This window comes from Tachypleus tridentatus, chromosome 13, assembly GCF_004210375.1.
Source record: "Tachypleus tridentatus isolate NWPU-2018 chromosome 13, ASM421037v1, whole genome shotgun sequence".
Lineage (NCBI taxonomy): Eukaryota > Metazoa > Arthropoda > Merostomata > Xiphosura > Limulidae > Tachypleus > Tachypleus tridentatus.
This window is the reverse complement of record NC_134837.1, coordinates 138290287-138312276: the sequence shown is the minus strand read 5'-3', so window position 1 is coordinate 138312276 and position 21990 is coordinate 138290287. Positions and strand designations below refer to the sequence as shown.

The following is a 21990-nucleotide window of genomic DNA, read 5'->3' as shown; positions in this document are numbered from 1 at the left end:
TCTGAATAGAGTTTGTTCAATGCTACAATATGGATTTTCCTTGAAGTTGAAATAGCTGTTGAGTTAATGAGAAGGCCTGAATCATAAACAAAATAATTGAGTCTAAAAGTGTTAAGTTATTTAAATTATTGCAACTCAATGTTGGTTTTGTATATATAAATATGCATATCACATTAAAACATAACAATATTACATTTAAATTGGTTAAACAAATGTGGTAACTGCATATCCTATGATAATCTTACATGGAAATACAAAAGTATTACAAACCAAAACAGTTATGGCAGTGTCTCTCATTAGCTACAGCTACTCATACAGCCTCAAAACATTTAGAATAAAAATATGTAAGAGACAATCACAATGCCACTTACCACAAACACCACTTCCTAGTTGTCTTTGAGACCATAGTGGACATTCAGATAATGATGATTCACTTCCTGTACAGTTAGGATTTTCATATAAAAGCTGACTGGAACTACTACTTTTGTGAAACCAGTGATAGATGACCCCACCTGTATACCCCAGCTGCTGGCATGCCACTTGGAGATCTGTTTCTGTCCAACTTCAACACAAAATACAAGTTTAAAATTTGTACTAATATAGTGAAAATAGCTCATAAATAAAGAATGAGATTTTTCTCAGCATACAATTATTCCTATAATGACATAAACTTAAAATTATAAAGTATTAATTTGGTAAATTGAATATTACTACAATACTTAAAATTATCTAACATCTTTAACCAAAGGATGAGTACCAGATGGCATTGTAAAAGGAGTTACCAATATTACAAGCCTGGAAATAATTTATCTTTGTCTTAATGTCTGCTTTTTAATAAGTAAAACTTACAGCACAAAAAATCTAGTACTTATGACTTAGTTTTATGTAAGTAGAGGACTAAGACAAAAACACAAGATTTATGTACTTTAATAAATGTTCTTACTGTGTTGAGTAATTGTTTAATTGTCCAAGAACATATGGCATTGCTTATTAAATTCTTGCCTTGTAATTATAGATTTTGGAACTAGATGTGTTTAAAGTACAGTAGGACTTCCTGGCTTTAAGTCAAGGAACAAGTGCTTTGTGCACTTACTAATAGTATTAGATGAAGAGTTGAATTGCACCGTTTCTTTTATGCCACCTTTCTCAATATTTTTCTGGTATATGAATATACCACGTGTTTCTATCTTCATATAGTATTATGGCATTTATTCTAAATTCATTCTTTGTTCAGAATAAGTGCTGGTTTCATGCAACTTGTAGTCACAAAAATGGTTACGTTTATCTTTCTTTAAGTTCCTTTGTTCTCCATAACAGGCAAGTTACCACATGAGTAAAGTCACTTGATATAACATAGTAATTATGTACGGATTTAAAAACCAGTTCATCAACAGTTGTTCAGGTTATATTTATTGATTATAGTCCTAACTATGTTGAGAATAACCAGAGTCACATAGGTAGTGCTTATAAATCTGGGTAAATGCAGGGTCTCTTGCTCACTAAATAATGCTCAGTGTATCTAAACATCCTGGTTTTGCTGAATGTCCCATTTATTTGTAGCTCGTCCCAGTGTCTAGATAAAAGTACTTGGGACACACAAAATATCCCAGTTTTATGATAAAGACATCAAACTGTCAGTCATATTGACTAATGCATAAAATAAACTTATTTGACATGCTCATTGTTGTAATACACGTTTGTCTGTGTTGGTATTCTGATCAACCAAGACCTCTTCCTCTCTCTTTGACAATTGTTAATAAACTGTAGAAATGATACAAGGTTATTCATGAAATCAGAGCTTGAACAGTGATGTAGAACAGTGACTTTACTTCCCTCTCCATGTCCATGAATAGACTAACTACAGCATTTAGTGCTATTTTACTATTTCTCTTTATTTGGTCTCATATGCTCTGAAACAGTTCCATATTTACTTCCCATCACTTGGGTGTATACATTCTCAAACAGTTCCATTGCTAAAAGTCACTTTTTGTCACTTGAAATAATCATAAGTCAAATATTTCACAAATAAAAACCCTTTTATATACTACACAAGCATCACTTAATTCTAAGCAATATGTTACAGTCACATGGACTTTTTCTGATTGCAACCATCATGCAGGGAGAGACACTTAGGGATATCACCATCATCATATATGATACTGTGATCTACTGGGGTTAATGAGTTGTTTTTCTATAAATTTTTATCAAAGTATTGGAACATCAATTTTAACACATACTCTCCTGACCCAAAACTCTTTCAAAAGTTTCACCTGTGCATGGTGAGAAAAACCCAAGTATGAATGTGGAGACAGATAAGGCAGTGCTCAAACATATATTACACAGTTATGTCTGAATTTTATGACTGTTTAACGAGGGGGGAACAGAACTTATACATTTCATTCATTCTTCACATAAAAGTATTTCAAAGTTTCAAAGTAATGCCCAAACCTAAATGTAATGTTTGAAAACTGCATAAATTCTTAAATAAATCCAGTTATAAAGTAGCCTATTTTAAGATTTTTGTTGCTTGTAGTTAAACACAAAAGCACTATCTGTGCTCTGCCCACTATGGGTATTGAAATCCTGATTCTAGCACTATTTGCCCACAGACATACCATTGTGCCACTGGAATGTATTTTTTTTAATTAATTAGATAAAATAACTAATTAAAAAGTTATTGATTGCATAAATAGATATTTTTTGCTCATTTATTTCATGTTTATTACCAAAAAATAGTTGAAATCATTTCAAAAACAATGTTACCATATTAGTAAATATTGTGGGACAGTTCAATAAATTTAAAGTATTGTTTGTTTTTTTTAATTTTGCACAAAGCTACACGAGGGCTATCTGCACTAGCCGTCCCTAATTCAGCAGTGTAAGACTAGAGGGAAGGCAGCTTGTCATCACTACCCATCACCGAGTCTTGGGCTACTCTTTTAGCAAAAAATAGTGGGATTGACCATCACATTATAATGCCCCAATGGCTGAAAGGGGGAGCATGTTTGGTGCGATGGGAACGTTTAAAGTAAATTAAATAGAATTAAACTACTTTAGATGTTTAATAACCATTCTCTAATTAGGAACAAGGGCTAGACTGTCACAGTTTTTCTGTGTGGAAATCCGTTCACCCCAGGAATATTGCACTTAGTCATTCTAGTTAGAACATCATTTGAACAGTATTATGTTGAATATGGTCTTCATCTCAGTCCAATGATCCACTAAAAAAGACTGTCTAGTGCTAAGTACAGCTGAAAGTACAAATACAGTGTCTGTGTATCTTCCTCATAACAAATATTGTACATTTTGTTTTGTATTTCTTGCCTTATCTATTTCATTTTATATGGACTTGGCCACCAACAGGTTTGGTGCTACTCCGTAATAAATATCTTGACAGAATATATCAGCAACCTTAGAAAGTTATTTCAGTTTCTTCTGTATATACATAACTTTGTGCAAATATATTTTTTCTTAATACAAGTTCTGCAAATATTGGTAGTTTTCCAATACTATTTCATGATATTTTCGTTAGTTTATTGTGAGAAACATGGCATTAGTAATTTCAAAGAGTTTTTGTATAAAAGTTAAAAAAAAGATTTGTTTCTCTTTGTTTCCTTTTAACATTTTATAGCAGTTTGTTATAATCACTGTAGCACAACTTCAGTTAAAGTACTTTTTTTTTCTTTCTTAAATAAGCAAACATTTTATGCAAGCTTCATTTTATTAACGTTCTAACAACTAAATGTAAGATTTTCATATACACATTTTTATTCAACGACTCACACTATATACATTGTTTCTGTGCTAATGTTTGTGGTGTTAACTACTAGTGAAAGTAATACATCCAGATTTTCTAAACATTTGTTTGTTTGGGATTAAGCAGAGAGCTACACAATGAGTTATCTGTGCTCCGCCAACCACGGGTATCAAAATCCGGTTCCTAGTAGCATTAGTCCACAGATATACTGTTGTGCCACAGGGAGGCAATTTCTAAACAACTTGGTTATAATCACATTACAGAATATTATATAAAAACTAAGAAGTTTTTTAATACTTTCACTTCAAAAAATGCGTTATTTTAAGAACCGCATGCATTATTGTAACGAGTCCTGTCGTTAGTCGGGTCGTTTTTTATATAATTATTATACCATAAGAATAACGTAAATTCCAGTGTTACTTAACAAATAAAAACTTTATTGGGTTTCTCTATGACTGGGATCTTCTATATCAATATTTTCCCCAAACGTCGCGAAAATCCAAGTCGTCAAGTTAAATCTAGATATTCAGGACAATTCAAGACGTTACACGTCATACCAAAACGGCCCGGCATAGCCAGGTAGTTAGGGCACTCGACTCGAACTCCGAGGGTCGTGGGTTCGAATCCCCGTCACACCAAACATACCCGCCCTTTCAGCCGTGGGGGCGCTGTAAAGTCACGGTCAATCGTACTCTTCGTTAGTAAAAGAGTAACCCAAGAGTTGGCGGTGGGTGGTGATGACTAGTTGCCTTCCCTCTAGTCTTACGCTGCTAAATTAGAGATAGCCCTTGTGTAGACTTGCGCTAAATTTAAAATAAACCAAATCATACTAAAACTCCCTCTAGCAAGAAAACACCTTAAATAAAATATCAAACACAGCATACAACACACTGCTAGGATGTAGTACTAATACTACATACGATACGTGTAATAACAATTAAGAATAACAACAGTAACTAGTAAAAATATGGCAAAAACTTCCAAAAATCTCAAAATGATAAAAGCTTATGTGACTAAAATTAAAATTACTTTTTATTCACGGAACACAAAAAAAACTCACTTTTTTGAGTTCGTGCATACAGATCGCCATTTTTCTTTGTAATATAATTGCAGTCTTCCTTTGAAAGGAGAGTCACCATCTACTAGTCTTGCTTCCGACCAATTAACAAGTTTCCTCCATGATGTCGAACTAGTTGAGGTTCGCGTAAATACGATATGTTGATCTTTTTCACCCTGAGATTCCGAAAATGTTAACAAAATATTTAATGCAATTTAATGTAATAGTCATTACACAAGATTTATCTTCAACAAAAAAGACAATTTACACACACACACATCTAATAACGGTAAAAACATATTTCGATACTCGTAATGAACAAAGTAAATTTAGTATACTGTGGAGCTTTGTGCTGAACAAGAAAACAAACAAAATACAACTTCAAAGAGTGTTTTAATATTAGAAACTTAACAATAATGAATATTTTTATAATTTCTCATAATAATCTTCTAAATAAATTTTCTTAAATATTGAAGTTATCGTGCTAAATAATTCAACTAATAAATAAAGTATTAAGTGTTTTTGAAATAACAGAAACACTATTATTATATTGTAGTAACAACATAGTTTTTAAAAAAGTTTTCAATTATTAATAAACAGTCAATATTCCGCAAGATATATGAATAACTACAAAGATGAAAATAAATATATGAAGTTCTCTTGTTTGTGTAGTAAATTATATATATATATATATACATATAAATCCCTCTCAATGAAACATTTGAATAACAATCAGAAGGTGATCTTTACATCAACGATATAAATACTTCAGGTTCTGATTAATTATAGCAAATTACACAAATAAAAATCTAAATTTTAGTCGATTACTCTTACGCTGACTATATAAATAACGACATAGCATGACCAGGTGGTTAAGGCAATCGATTCGTAATCCGAGGGTCACGGGTTCGAATCCCCGTCGCACCAAACATGCTCGCCCTTTCAGTCGTGGGGGCGTTATAATGTTACAACCAATCCCAGTACTCGTTGGAAAAGAGTAGCCCAAGAGTTGGCGGTGGGTGGTGATGACTAGCTGCCTTCCCTCTAGTCTTACACTGCTGAATTAGGGACGGCTAGTGCAGATAGCCCTCGCGTAGCTTTGTGCAAAATTTAAAAAAATCAAACAATACGTTAAATTTATTGAACTGTCCCACAATATTTACTAATATGGTAACATTGTTTTTGAAATGATTTCAACTATTTTTTGGTAATAAACATAAAATAAACGAGCAAAAAATATCTATTTATGCATTCAATAACTTCTAATTAGTTATTTTATATAATTAATTAAAAAAAATACTTTCCAGTAGCACAGTGGTATGTCTGTGGGCAAATAGTGCTAGAATCAGGATTTCAATACTTTTGGTACAAATCTATACAATGGGCTCTCTGCTTCCTGTCCACCAGGGGGAATTGAACTTGATTTCAGCTTTGTAAATCCATGAACTTACTTCTGACCCGTCGAAGAGTCTTGGATGTTATAGTCACAGCTTTGTTTGGGCCCAAGTCTGTACATTCAACGTGGGGTATCTTCTCTTATATCATTAATACTTTAAACAGAAAAGAAACACATGCACATCGTTCCACATACAAATTTTAGTTTGTTGAACCACAGCTCTAACCGTAAACTTTTCACGCTAGATCAACATAGTCACGGTCATAAAGCAAACCGGAACGAGAATTTCTTTATCTAATCTAAGCGTGAAAGAAGATTAGACAACGTGTGACTCGTTATTGATGGTAGAACACTCACTAATATGTTTTGTCTAAACGAAATTAAAATTTGTTCCTGTTGCTTGCTATTAAGTTGGACCATCAATATCAACTCGATTTTAGCATTAAGCACTCTGTCATCAATGCAATTTAACCCCTTACAGAAACAAAGGGAATCCCCAATAGTCGCGATTGTGGTCATATCTCAAATCAATAAAAAAAAAATGGAGCTATGAGCTAAAAGTTGTACTTGAAATGAAAACGGAGCTATTTTATGAGGTGCTACGCCTGGCTGTAAAAAATACTCTTTTACTAAGTTTGCATTAGTTTTGCTATTAAATTTGTATAAAAAATGCTTGTAATAAAAAATCGCGGTGCATGCTGGTAGAAAATGTTTTCGTTTATAGTTATCCTCAAGGAATTCCTTATCAATAACCACAGAGAGTTCGATGTAATCCAATACAATGGGACGGAGCGTGGCACAGTGGTTAGCGTACCAGACAGTAGATTCTGTATTCCATAGTTCCCACACTGTTACCTCCCTCTCCCTAGCAAAAAAATCTCACTCAAAGCCTTGGGTCTGTAGAAGCTTCATAAGAGTGACGATTGAACTCATCTGATTGTAGTCCAAAAATTCATTTTATTTGTTTGTTTTTTTAATTTCCCGAAAAGCTACACGAGGGCTACATGCGCTAGCCATCCATAATTTAGCATTGTAAATTCTTGGGCTACTTTTTTACCAACGAATAGTGGGATTGACTGTACCTTACAGCGCATCCACGGTTGAAGGGACGCACATGTTTGATGTGACTCAGATTGCGAGTCGAACGCCTTAACCACCTAGCCATGTCGGGATACAAAGAATTGGTGGTAGGTGTTATTGTCAATAGCTGCATTCTCTCTAGCCCATTTTTTCAAAAATAGGGAGGAATAACATAGAAGATCAAAAAGCAACAAAAATCAAATAGTCTTCATTAGCGAAATAGGAATGACTAACCCCAATATAGAACACTCACAGTTTGTACGGCTTGTGTTTTTCAAAGAAAATTGTAGATTTTAATTAACACTTTAAAAGGAGATTGTTCTTTATTCTCCTACGATACTGTATAGGATGGCTTTATAGATTGTTAATTTAGTATTCTAATATGGTATTGTATGACTTCGTATATTAGTAACTCGATTTGTTTTCTATATGCACTACGGTAAATGTGCAATAGACAATGAATAGTAGACTGTCTCAGCAAGTTATGGCTTGAATTAAGTACCTGGTTGTCATTAGCCTACAGATTTTTCCTTGTATTTGGTAGTTACTGTTGAAAGATGAATTTGTTGGGTACTATCCCTAATGTTATGTATCTACCATTAGTGTTATACCTTGTGAACTCTTCTGTAACTAGCTTAACTATTATTTCAGGTACTTCTTGGGCGACATTTATTATACTTACATATTCAACACTGTTCAGTTGAGAGAACATTTATGATTGATGTTTTTTGTTGTTATTGTTTTAACTTGTATATGAACAAAACGTCAAATACAAGTGTAGCACCTACAAAAATATTTCCATGTTAGTGTTCACTAAGAGTATGAAAAGTTAATGCATCGATTTCATGAAAAAAACATTTTTCACTGATTATTTCTCTAAATTACAGCATGCTTATAGGTTAATGTTACTCTAATCATAAGATTCCTTCTCTAAAAGTGGCGTTTAAATTGCAAAGGAACCTTTAAAAATATTAGTTTATTAACTTTATTCTAATCGCATGTTTTTTCTGAACATAAATGTACATACAAGTTATTTTCCAGCAATGAAATACGTTTTAATTGCTCGAGTTCTTTCTCTGATAATAGTAAATCACAGTGAACATGTATTAAGAAAAACTCAATATATCTTACTAAGTTCAATTAAATATAAAGAATAAAGGGCATTCGCGAGTACCAGCAATGTAAAGGTTCACAACCCTGCATATAGAAAAAGACAAAATCTACACTTTTTAACGCACACATATACTTAGCCCTTGAGAGCATCTATTGTTCTACTGTTCCTTTATGTTAAGAAATCAACAAGAGTAATGTTTGCTTTAAGCGAAAGTTACATAATGAGCTATCTGTACTATGCAGATGGCAGGGATTAAACTTCAAATACTAGCTTTATAAACTTTAAAGCTTACTGCTAAAAAACTGGAGGATGTGTGTGTGACTGTACAAAATACGCGTGAAAATAACCACAATTGAGTCGATTTTATTTTTTTCGTTATACAGCAATTCCGAGACGTTAATATTCATTCAAAGTGCCAGAATTATAAGCATGAAACTTTTACTTAACTGATTTGACAAGTTTCAAATATCAACAAGGCGAAATACATAACTTTCATGGTACAAGTACTCTTCCACGATGGATATTTCAAAGGTAGAAAACGTGTTCGAATTCACAAGTGTTATTTTATACGATAGTTTATTCAACAATCAGACTATTACTTCAGCTTGACTTTCTGTAATACGAGAGAGGCTACTCTTGTAACAACCAAGAAAATGACTTTATTTCACGATCTTAATTCGTTAACACACATTTGTAACAGTTAAGTACAGTAAAAAAACACATTTTTGTCTTATACCCAGAAACTGTAATCACACATTCACCATTTCTTGAACTAATTACGCACTACCAGAAATTGTGTTAATAAATATATACTGCTACAAAAATACTTTACTTATTTTACTTAATTTCCAATGACAAAGATTTTAATGAAGCTAAAAATCGAGAAAATGTATTGTCATAATAATAATAATAAAAAAAAAGACCGATCAGAACGAAATATGCTTTTCTACTCTTTTTTTACTAGATTTGGCTGAAGGAAAAAAAAAGTTACAGAATTGTAACATGACTATCTCTCTCTTATGACAGCTTGCTATGTTGTGTTTTAAAGGGTTAAATACATGTTTAACAAAAACAAGTCAATTTACTAATACGATTTCCTAACTCTAAACATACAGGCCTAAACAGTTTTTATTATTATGTAGTTATAATTTTTAACTCGTAATATTAGTTTCTGTTCTCCTCCTATTTAGAATTTGTTTTTTAATTTTCGGTTCATATCGGAACGAAAATTTAGTCAAAAAATTGTATGTGACAATGTTTTACTTCCGGTTAGCAACGAATTTTGTCTTTATTTAGAATTAAAATCCCTTACAAAGCAAAATATGAGTCAAACGTTTAATAAAAGTTCTGTGCGCGAAGGTACTTTAGACACCCACAAAGACCAAACCAGGCAAAACGACTGAATGTTCGTTCCACTGCAACTTAAAAAAAGAAGGATATACGGTTTGATTCATAAAATGAGGATAGTTACTAAGTTATACTATTCCATATCCTTACATTGTCTGTTTGTTTGTTTTATTTAATTTCGCGCAAAGCTACACGAGGGCCAGCAGCGCTAGTTGTCCCTTCATTTAGCAAGTAAAAGGAAGGCAGCTAGTCATCATCACTCACCGCCAACTCTTAGGCTACTCTTTTACCAACATATAGTGGGATTGACCGTCACATTAGAACACCCCCACAGCTGAAAGGGCGGGTAAGTTTGGTGTAACGGGGATCCGAGCCCGCGACCCTCAGTCGAGTGTCCTAACCACCTGGCCATACCTTCAGATCGTCTGCATTGCTGCGGAATATATAAGCATGATTCAATCGCGAAACGATCCTTTGGTGACCGGTTGCACTGAGAAAGTTACTTCAACTTAAAACTTTGAACGTTCTGGATTATATAACAACAGGTCTCAAGTTTTAGTCAAAGTCCAACATATGAGTTATATTTCTGTGCATAAGCGCACAACACACCCTTTAATATTACAGGATTAATATTAATTAGAAAAAATGAAAAGTAGCAATATTTTGATATTGATTTTGTTTTGATTAATAAAAGGCTGATTGTTTATGTTAACTGTGAAGTGCACGTTTACGTGAATGAAACTGGAATAATGTTATCATAAAATAAAGGTTAAAAATCAGAAAAGCAATCGAAGTGAGCATTTATGGCAATTTTTTTTTAAGAAAAAGAGCGTAAACATAGAAAGAAAACACTATTAGTTAGAATCATGATTACTTTAAATCAAGGTCCATTGTAATTTCCCATTCAGTTACGTTTTTTTCGTATTGGTCCAATAAAACGCCAAGCTATAATTTTTTTATTCAATCCCAAAATATCAATCTGAAAACTCGGTCCACAGGAATATTCAAGGGCAGGGATCACAAAATACACTAAGAAAGAATGTATTATCGAAGGACAACTGAACGTGTAAAGAATTGTTTTTTGTTTGTTTTGAATTTTCGAACAAAGCTACTCGAGGGGTATCTGTGCTAGCCGTCCCTAATTTAGCAGTGTAATTCTAGAGGGAAGGCAGCTAGTCATCACCACCCACCGTCAACTCTTGGGCTACTCTTTTACCAACGAATAGTGGGATTGACCGTCACATTATAACGCCCCCACGGCTGGGATGGCGAGCATGTTTGGCGCGACGGGGATGCGAACCCGCGACCCTCAGATTACGAGTCACACGCCTTAATACGCTTAGCCATGCCGGGCCACGTGTAAAGAAAGACTAGTTTCCTGTGGATGTGTTATACGTGGTAGGTGCACACACATAACAAAAATTTCAACATGGTATTTGTGATTTTTTTTGCTCGAGACTTGAGCATGCGTATGTGCTCAAAAGCCACGATAAAATAAACAGAAAAAAAAGCGTAAAAATTCTGTATTTCTATCTTGGTAATAATCACAGGTTAATTTTACCCTAAACAGGGGCTGAGAAAGCCAAAATGTTCCGGTCAAACATCTTTATATTACAAAACTTGTTAAACATGCTATCAACGTGTTATGATTCCTTTAAGATAAATGACAACAGAAGTTTTACAAAACCTTTATGTCGGACTTCCTTTTGGGCTGTCTTTACAGAGTTTTAATACCCTTTTCAAAAAGGCAAGAGTGATAAGTAATACATTTTTGTTCGAGTGCTTGAATTAAAAAAAAAAAACAAAAACATTATAGTTTGTGACTTCAAGTTCTATGAGTCAGAGAAATGATAACCTTACTATTACAAAGCCAGACAGATAAATACATACGACGTAGTTCCTACTTTCGCAGAAACATCTCCCCACAGGACTCATTTTATTTTGTAATTTCTACCTGTTGTTATGAGAATATATATTTATATATAGGGAATTCAGGAAGTCTCTCTCCTATCAATTGTCATAATGTTCAAACTGTGAATCTGGTGGTTTATAATTAATGTTTCATTGCTGCAAACATTTGCTCCGCACTTTGGGAACTAATTCTAAAAACAAATAAATTTATCAAAACTGATTTTAAATTTTTAAATAAATCTAGTAATCCTGTTGGCCTGTTGGAATACGTTGGCTATACAAGATTCTTTAGTTTAAGAGTTATTGCTTAGTTTATTTAGTTACTTAATATTGATGATTATTTAGGCCTGGCATGGCCAAGCGCGTAAGGCGTGCGATTCGTAATTCGCGGGTTCGCGCCCGCGTCGCGCTGAACATGCTCGCCCTCCCAGCCGTGGGGGTGTATAATGTGACGGTCAATCCCACTATTCGTTGGTAAAAGAGTAGCCCAAGAGTTGGCGGTGGGTGGTGATGACTAGCTGCCTTCCCTCTGGTCTTACACTACTAAATTAGGGACGGCTAGCACAGATAGCCCTTGAGTAGCTTTGTGCGAAATTCTAAAACAATTTAGTTTTCATAACAAGTGTTAAAAGTGATTATTTTAAAAGCGATAGTTATAACAAGTTTTGTTACGTATCTTTATGATTCGTATGTTGTGTATGTAGTTTAAATGTAATAAGTTTTATAACATTTTGACGTCTGTTACTTGAAGTTTCTAAGGTTTTCTCCTTGTGTATAATCTTAAAGGGGTAGATATTTCTAGATTTTTATTGTGTCTTATCAATATGTGCGGATACAGCCAGTCAAGTTAAAGTAAATTAGGGAAAGTAAAAGTGAAGTTAGACTGCGTGATTGTCAGTTTAGCCATAACGGGCGATTTATTAAGTGAAAGTTTTACTAATTGTATTTTAACAACAGAGGTAGAAAAGAATAACTCGTCTTGTCAGTTGGGTTCTAAAGTAACTGAACCAGCCCGTGTGCATTTTTGACATAAGATAGATATTTAATATTTTTTAATACAACTGTGGTAATCCACAGTGTAACATAAGTGAATTTATTACTGATTGTATTGTGATAAAAAGAGAAAAAATTCGTCTTGTGAACTGAATTCTAAAGTAACTGAAACAGACTGTGTGAGATTTTGATGAAAAGATGAATCAATTAAAGAGCTAGATTCATCTATGGTAAACAAAAGTGTGCCAAAGTTTTGCACATACATTTGACTTGTTTTTTAAATATATTTTAAAAGAAGTGGATTATGTGTTGTCCGTTTATTTTTGACATTTATCGCCAACAAATCATAGACAACTACTGTAACTAATCCTGTTGACAAAAATTGACAGAATACTGATGTTCACCCAGCAACCTTAACAGCTCACCAGAATATGTTAGCCCAGTAGCCAAAGCAGCTTACTGAATTATACACATTTGGTCAGCCCACAAAATATAGCAGCTTACCAGAATATACAGGTCTTATTAATCCAGCTGCCCTAGACGCTTACGCATGTTTGGCCAACCCAGCAGATTACTGTAATATGTATGTTTGGTTAACCCAACAGCCTTATTGGCTACTAGAATATGTTCTTTTGTTATTAGGGCAAGATTTTATTAGTATCTACCGTGCATTAGTTAACAACAATCGTTAAAGAACTTCGTACAGTTTTGCTCTACAGAACCCACGAAGTCTGATATCGTTGGTTAAACGTCCCCTATTGTAAACATGAAATAATGTAGCTTTCGTGTTTAAAAAAATGTATATAAAAATAAACAGAGAAATTAACTCGAAGTTTACTATCGTGATACCAACTGACCTCAATTTATATACGAAACACAAGAGCATGAGATTTTATGACGTCACAGTTCCTGGTGTACAAGTTTTATGTTAAATGAGATACTTTAATCATATCTGAAATAAAAATAGATATATAAAAATGGGACTTAGGGTATTAAATAAATCAACTTGTGCAAATCAAGTTACGTGCATGATTCACAACTATGTTTTACACTCAAATATGTAAACTATATATACATATAAAACGACCTATAAATTCCCAGAACTAATACGTTTCTCTCCACAAGCTTATCAGTTGCGTAGTAGTTATAAACATGCACAACCTGTAGAATCTGCATGAGCAATATTCTGTGCCCGGATTTCCGACACCGATCACATAATCAACAGTGTAGCGGAACTCGGAGACTAGAAGGCCAACAACAGTCTATATGGTCGTTACCCCTTCCCCTTTATTATTCATTATGGAACAGAGTGCAGAAGGCATGGTTTTAGTCATTAACAAATGCCCTAGAAAAAAACATCACGTGCTTTCACTTTTAATATTACCTTTGTTCCTCTCGCCTGGGGTGGGGTGGGGCGTAGAGGATATTGAAACTAGGTCCAAGTAAGTCTGTATTTCCGCATGCAACGAATAGGTGGATGTACACGAAAATTTTATACAAGGCAAGTAGTCAATGTGAAAAAGTCTTTCCCAAACTTCGCTGGAGGTAAATCCGAATTCTGATTCTGGTACACTTTGAAACATTTTTTGTAATGGAAAGACAGGGCATTTTCGCGATTTTTTGATTAATAACTCTGTGATACCAGATTTGTACCAAATTTCATGGCCATATTAGAGTTACGACTCTCCATCACAATACAAAAAATGATCTGGATTGTTGATCATTCTTGATCGCCCCCTCAGTGGCACAGCGGCATGCCTGCGGACTTATACTGGTAGAAATCAAGTTTCGATACCTGTGGTGGGCAGAGCACAACTAGTCCTTTGTGTAGCATCGTGCTTATTAACGAAACAAACATTCTGGATGTGAGAACGGTTTTCTGAAGTTTTGAAGGTGTAATTTCACGTTATCCAATACCAACAAAAATTCCCATTCCCAATGACAAAAAACGTTTAAGTTAATCTAGCAAAAATACTCTTCCCAAGCGACATGAAAATTAAGTTAATCTACCAATTTAAATTATTTCATTGACTTTAAAAAAATTTAATTGTGAACACTCTTGTTTTGACTCAGAGCCAAAGCTTAGAGCTACTTAAACCGTCCACCACAAAAAGTGCTAAGAGCCAGTCACTTAACAATAACACACGATAAATCTACATTTTTATTTTGTAAGTTACGTAACATTTTAAAATGTTATTAATAGTATGATTAATTCCTAACAATTTAATATAGAATATCCTGCTTTAGAAATTAAACTGACCTCAATATTATTCTGCCTGTTCACCCGTCATTTCAAAAGTAGAGTAAGATTTTCCTGCGTACACAGCCTTTCAAACGAGAGTCAGGCGAACTTTAGGACAACCACAGTCGCAATATACGCAAGATGATCTAGAAAAGGAGTGGCGGATCGAGGGTATGCGATTTCTTTGGTTGCTGTTATTTGAACTCAACACTTCTTACACGCCACGCAATAACTCTACCAACTAAATTAAAAGTTTATCTCTAGCAACAGCTAGTATTAATAAGTCTAAAGTTAACACAATGTACTGTTGGAAACCGTTAAATTTTCTTACCGAATAAAAATAGTTTTGTTTCTTTTATAATTGTGTATAGCCAACTAAGTATATTACTTGTATTTTTTACATTGATTTCTAATCATGCCTAACTCCAGAATCACGCAACTCCTTGGCCTAAGTATTTTAGTATTACACTTATATCAGGATATATAGCAACCATGTTACTATCTTAACGTATCTCCGAGTTTCCTCAGCCTGAAGACAGTCTTGAGAACACATTTTTACTTCAAGTGGAATTTTTGTCATCACAAAGTCCTGAGAAGACAATGAAAGCTCGAAATAAAAATAGTTTTATCCAATGTAAGATGTATTGCAAATAATACGTTTCTAGAGTAAATATGAACTAGTATGATTTATAGAGCCTATAGTCCACAGTTCCTGTCTAAGACAAATGTGCTTCAGTTTGTTTTTATAGGTTTACCGTAATACGTAAAATGCTGAAGTTACTTGCTGTTTTTACAACCTGTTCCCAATTACAAGAGTTGGAAAGTCCTATTATGAGGTTAAGAAAAAGTTTTCTAACTGATCGCTATGCAAATATTGGTGATGGATGAAGTTGCTTTAAAACAACAAAAAATGATGTTAATTTTAAAAAAGTTTTCAAAAGCTTTCTAGTTAATAACACTTACTAGAAATCATTATGCTTCACGATTACTACATATTAAAAACTAAATTTCTTGTTGAATTTTGTTTAAAAAAAACTATATACATCAAGTACTAGAACTATTTCATTGTGTACTTGTTTGTTTGTTTGTTTTTTGGAATTTCGCACAAAGCTACTTGAGGGCTATCTGTGCTAGCCGTCCCTAATTTAGCAGTATAAGACTAGAGGGAAGGCAGCTAGTCATCACCACCCACCGCCAACTCTTCTGGTCTATTCTTTTACCAACGAAAAGTGAGATTGACCGTCACATTATACAACACCACGGCTGGGAGGGCGAGCATGTTTAGCGCGACGCGGGCGCGAACCCGCGACCCTCGGATTACGAGTCGCACGCCTTACGCGCTCGGCCATGCCAGGCCTTCATTGTTTACACCAGCAGAGGTTACGCCAACTGACTGACTTGTGCACTGAACGATTCGCCTTCCTAGTTCTACGCTCGTAATAAACATGCATGACAATATACTTATTTCACAGTGGCATTGTTCACACCGAATCACAAAGGTAGTCACGACTGGTTTTAGAAGCAAACTAACTCTCAACGGTATAAAAATCTTTGGAAAAGATGAGAGTTCCTAATCACTATCTGTTTCCCTGTTCACCAGCCAAAAGAATATTTTAAATTACCTTAACACACTGCAATGAACCGTCACGAAAAAGAGTGGCCTCTTCTTCAACAAGATTCCAATGATTCTTCAGCTATTGTCGATATCCTCATTTTCAACTTTACGAGCTTTTGGATAGTTTTTGTTTGTTTGTTGTTGTTTTTACTTTTCTAACTACTCTGCAATGCTCCGTTGTGCTATCTGACAATATTGCAGAAACAATAAATATGTAAAAAACACCACCAAATGTTTCAGCTCTTACATAAATCACTGACTTCCACGTGTTTTCATGTCTAAAAAATCATAAAAAAACACTGAAACCTTAAAGAAATTAGAAAATACTAAGCACATGTGGACAGATTTAGAATTTTAAATATATATTCAATTACCGGGCTGTGTTTTTAGTAAGAAGGGTACAAATGTACAGTTTGAACGCAGATTTAACAAGTTTCGTCTTCAGTAAGAAATGGGCAGATGTAGCTTGAACGTAGAGTTGTTTGTTTTTGAATTTCGCGCAAAGCAACACAAGTACTATCTGCGCTAGCCAACCGTAATTTAGCAGAGGGAAGTCAGCTAGTCATCACATCCCACCGCCAACTCTTGGGCAACTCTTTTACCAATAAATAGTAGGATTGACAGTTACGACTAAAAGGGTGAGCAATTTCCAACCTGTAACCCTGAGGTTGCGAGTCGAATACTCCAACCACCTCTCTCAGCATGGATTAAAAATAACGGTTTTTTTTTTTCTTTTGAAATTAGTAGAAGGTTCGAAATTTGTATTATTTCCTGTCAACATGACTAGTGTGCTCCAAACTGGTTAGACACAACAGAAATTATACTGTTAACTATAAGACATAGAAATCGGAAACAAGGCATGACGGGTGACTAAAAATTGAAAACTGAGATTATTTTTAATATTTTATTTTGAATTTAAGAAATTAAAATTTAGGTAATTTTAAAATTTGAATTACAAACTAAATTTTTGTGTCAAGTTTAATGATAAGTACCGTTATAACGTCCCCACGTCTGAAAAGTTGAGTCTGTTTGGTGTGATGGGGATTCAAACCAGCGACCTGCATAATGGGAGTCCAGCACCCTAATTACCTGGTCATGCCATACCACATATTTAATAGATTGCATCTTAATAAGAACTGGACAAATATAGAATTCACGCGTAAATTTAACAGGTTTCACCCTTAATATTATCAAAATCTCATTAACTACCTTGGACATTTAGTATCTGTGTAATATTTCGTGAGAAAATGACTGAGATTTTTCTTCTTTTATACAAAATTATTAATATATTAATTTACGATTATTTAATAGCGTAACGTTGCCATTGTTCAAATGGATTAAATAGCTCTCAACGAAATTTTATTTCAATAAATAGATACTTTAAACATCAAATCCCGTGACTTCATTTTTGAGTTTACATTAATAAATAATTGATAACATATTTTATACAATTCGTTACGTGAAAGCTTCCGGATAGATAGATGAAATGTCACTTTTTGTTTTAGTTTCATAACTAAAACATGGCAAACGTATTAAATTTCTGTTATTTACGCTTTTTCAGTATGTATAATACAAGGTTTATAATTCATTTTATGTGATCATTGATCTCACAAAACTATATAATGATATTTATCCTTGTTTTATATTTTTGTAGGACCCGGCATGGCCAAGCGTGTTAAGGCGTGCGACTCGTAATTTGAGGGTCGCGGGTTCGTATCCTCGTCGCACCAAACATGCTCGCCCTTTCAGCCGTGGGGGCGTTATAATGTGACGTTCATTGGTTGGTAAAAGAATAGACCAGAAGAGTTGGCGGTGGATGGTGATGACTAGCTGCCTTCCCTCTAGTCTTACACTGCTAAATTAGGGAGAAGCTTTGTGCGAAATTTAAAAAAAACAACATATTTTTGTAACAAGTTTTATTTGACCTAAGAAAGAACTGCAGATGGGGGGACATAGACATGGTTTCTCCTTGAAAATGTGAATAATTTGTTGTATCTTCTAATAGATACAGAAAAATATGTAAAACTATACGTTTTTTTTTTTTAACTCACTCGACGATAGCTGTTAAAATAAGATCTCAAATCCTACTTTTAACACTGGCTTTCGTAAATGCCGGCCCGGCATGGCCAGGTGGTTAATGCACTCGACTCGTAATCCGAAGATCGCGAGTTCGAATCCCCATCACACCAAACATGCTCACCCTTTCAACCGTGGGGACGTTATAATGTAACGGTCAATCCCACTATTCGTTGATAAAATAGTAGCCCAAGAGTTGGCGATGGGTGATGATGACTAGCTGCTTTCCCTCTAAATTAGGGAAGGCTAGTGCAGATAGCCCTCGTGTAGCTTTATGAGAAATTCAAAACAAACCAAACCAACAGGTACACTTCATTTGACGGGAAGCCATCATGATTTTTTCTTGACGAAAATATCTAATGTCCTCGTAAAAATACTAATGTCCGAAGTTGATCCACTAAAGAAAAATGATCCCACACTATGCGTTTACTTTATACTTATACCAACACTCATTTCCATTACAAGGTTTACACAAACCCCCCTCTTCGGAAACCTTGCACCCCTATCACTAAATTCGTAATAGGCAAAGAGTAACCGAGTATTTTATCTGAATAAATGAATTTTGGTTTTTATGACTCATCCTATTTCAAAAAATTAAGCGTAATGTGGCGTGACATACACTAGCTTTTTAGGTAAGATTTCTTACTAAGGCGTTATCGAGAATTGTAAACCTTTCAACCATCTCACCAAATGCGAAAATATAACACATGCTATAAAATTTATAAAAACTCAATATCTGCTTCCTTCCTTTAGAGCAGTGGTTCTTAACCTTTTTCAGTGTTTGCACCCCTTTCAAATCAGTAATCATTTCTCGCACCCCCTGGAAACTTAAATATAAAAAAAGCTAAAAATATAAAGCATACTCTTATGTAAAAATATAGATTTGCTTTAATTATTCATGGGCATCCTCGCACCCCTTGGGAATCATCTTCGCAACCCCTAGGGGTGCGGGCACCCCTGGTTAAGAACCCCTGCTTTAGAGGAAGATACATATGCACACACGTATATCATTTGGTCAATAAATTTGTTAAACCTGTTTGGAATTTTGGATCAACTTTTGTACGCATATAGTTTAATTACTTCCATGTTCCAAGAGAAAAAAACGGGTATAGAGAATGCATTACCTGAAATTTACATCCATAGGAGTTACTTTGCGAGTAATATTTACTTTTTTAAACGATATATTTAAAAATAAAAGTTACACAGAGTTAGGCACAGTGATAGCTGGTGCACATCTATTTACAGTTTATTATCTATTTCATAATAAACTTCGTCATTTGTGTGCGTAATACCAATAGGTTAACGAAAACGCTTTTGACAGATGATAAACGTCAGCCTTGTTGTCTGTAGAAAAGTATGAGAACACGAGCCTCTGTCCTGTACAAGAAGGATAAAATTGACCATTAGCATTTCCACAGTAAAAGGTCATATAAATATAGGACAGCATTTAGACGGAACAAATTAGGCTGAAGAGTGTTTACACCGCAAAAGAAGTTATTCCTTCCTGAGACTCGTCTGCAGCAACTATCATAATCTGAATAGTTTACTGTGAGGTTTGTGGTGGTTGTTGCTTTATGCTTGTTTTTCAACCTGTATATTTAGGCCTGTTTGTTGTCTTGGGAAAATATATTTATGAGCGAGATAAAGTAAAATGTTCGAGACTTGGAGAAAAAAATCGACTAATGAAGCTTAGTTAGTTTGACATTTTGTACAAATATTTAGCCGGATTTTATTTGGCTTAAAAATAAGGCCTACATATTTCAGCACAATTTCTCACTCTCTCCCTGCGATGCGATTTAATTATAGAAGTCAATTACAGAAATAGATTAGCCATTAGCAGTCGAAGTAGTTGTACTACCATTATTGGGGGTTTCTCAAAAAACCGATTCATACCTAGCCTGTGATGTCCTTTATTTCCTGACAGTGATATGTCTACCACAGGTTATGGCAACAAGAAATGCAGTGTCTAACTCTAATAACAGTAATAGAACACAGGAATTATTCTTACCTCAGCTACCAATGTTCCTTTCACTGTTATGCCTACTCCTGCTTGAAACTGTACTTCCACGCCTGGTTCTATCACAAGCTTGCCGTCTTTATCAACGACAAGGTCGGATTTAACTATATACGGACTCTCAACCCTTGATAACGTTCGGGTTGTCCTTATAGATCCACCGATAACCTCTGTTCTACACAATCGAATCAAACAAATAAGTAATAGTAATACACACAGTTTAAAAAACAGACTTCGTCTCATCATCCTTATTGTGGCCGTTGACCAAAAGCCCCACATCTTATATGATCGCTACTTGGATTCGGAGATTATAACGGAGTGATAAGTCTAGATAAAGCCAAACGAATTACAGAACTTGATGTTACCTTACTTTATTTAACATTTTCTTCCAATTTGACCAGCCGAATAACATACGAACCTTCTTTTTATCTTCGATTTAGACAATAACTGCTGAGTAACGATAGGGAGCAGTATTTGAAATATCTCATAAGAGGGCGTTTTTTGTTGATCACGTGAGAGCTACGTTGCTCTCAGGTATTTGTTTTGGGACTACCTGGAAATTTAGCCAATCAGATTCTTCAAACTACCTACTCATGAAAGCGAATGGGGCCCTTGAACACTATTACCATTGCGCTAGATTATTTTTGTTCATCATACATTCTTAAAACTAATAACTTTCTCTTTGCTAAGCCGTTGCGTAAAAAACATAATAATGAAATGCATTAGAAAAACGTTCATGATATATTACATCATTAAATTGTTATAACAGTAACACATTCAGTTCAGGCTGTTCGTTAAGGCAATGCTCATGCTCAAATAGTCATAGGAAGAAGAAAGAAAACAAAGTTGACAACAGGGAAAAAACTTAAGCTTCGAAAAAAAAAAAAAAAAGCAAAACGAGATTATAAATCGAAAAAAATATATTCATAAAATTGTAAAAGTACAAACAGCGAAGACCTAACACACTTAATCATACCAACAAATATATATAAATAAATAAATAAACATTCAAAAAAATAATTTAATAACTTATGCTCGATATTCAAAAAAGAATATTATAATCCATTCTCTGTTCGACCTTCAAGAAGAAACGAGAATAACCTATACTAAAGGTTTGGACATTCAAAAGGAAAAGAGAGTAACCCATATTAAAGTTAAAATGCTATACTTAAAACCACTGTTAGAACATTAAGTTGACATAAACAAGAAATAGGAAATAACACATATTAAAGTTGGAGCACTCTGTTTGATATTCAAGAGAGGATTATAATCAATACTATATTTTTTTGCTTTATTTGACATTGAAAAAGAGACGATAATAACCCGCACTAAAGTTAAAGCGTTGTGCTAAACATTCATTGTAAAAATAAAATATTCGCATGGATCAG

At 34.3% G+C, this 21990-nt stretch overlaps 1 protein-coding gene across 1 annotated transcript in view; it reads right to left on the bottom strand.

The window, feature by feature from the left end:
- LOC143240377 (protein bark beetle-like) overlaps nt 1-21382 on the bottom strand; it is a 58726-nt gene extending 37344 nt beyond the window's left edge. The window contains exons 1-3 of the mRNA XM_076482702.1: nt 20597-21382; nt 4818-4990; nt 372-562 (exon numbers count right to left, since the gene is read on the bottom strand). Of these exons, the coding sequence (XP_076338817.1) occupies nt 372-562; nt 4818-4990; nt 20597-20881 (649 nt within the window). The 5' untranslated portion in view covers nt 20882-21382. The remainder of the gene's footprint in view (nt 1-371; nt 563-4817; nt 4991-20596) is intronic.
- Between the last annotated feature and the right edge of the window lie 608 nt (nt 21383-21990).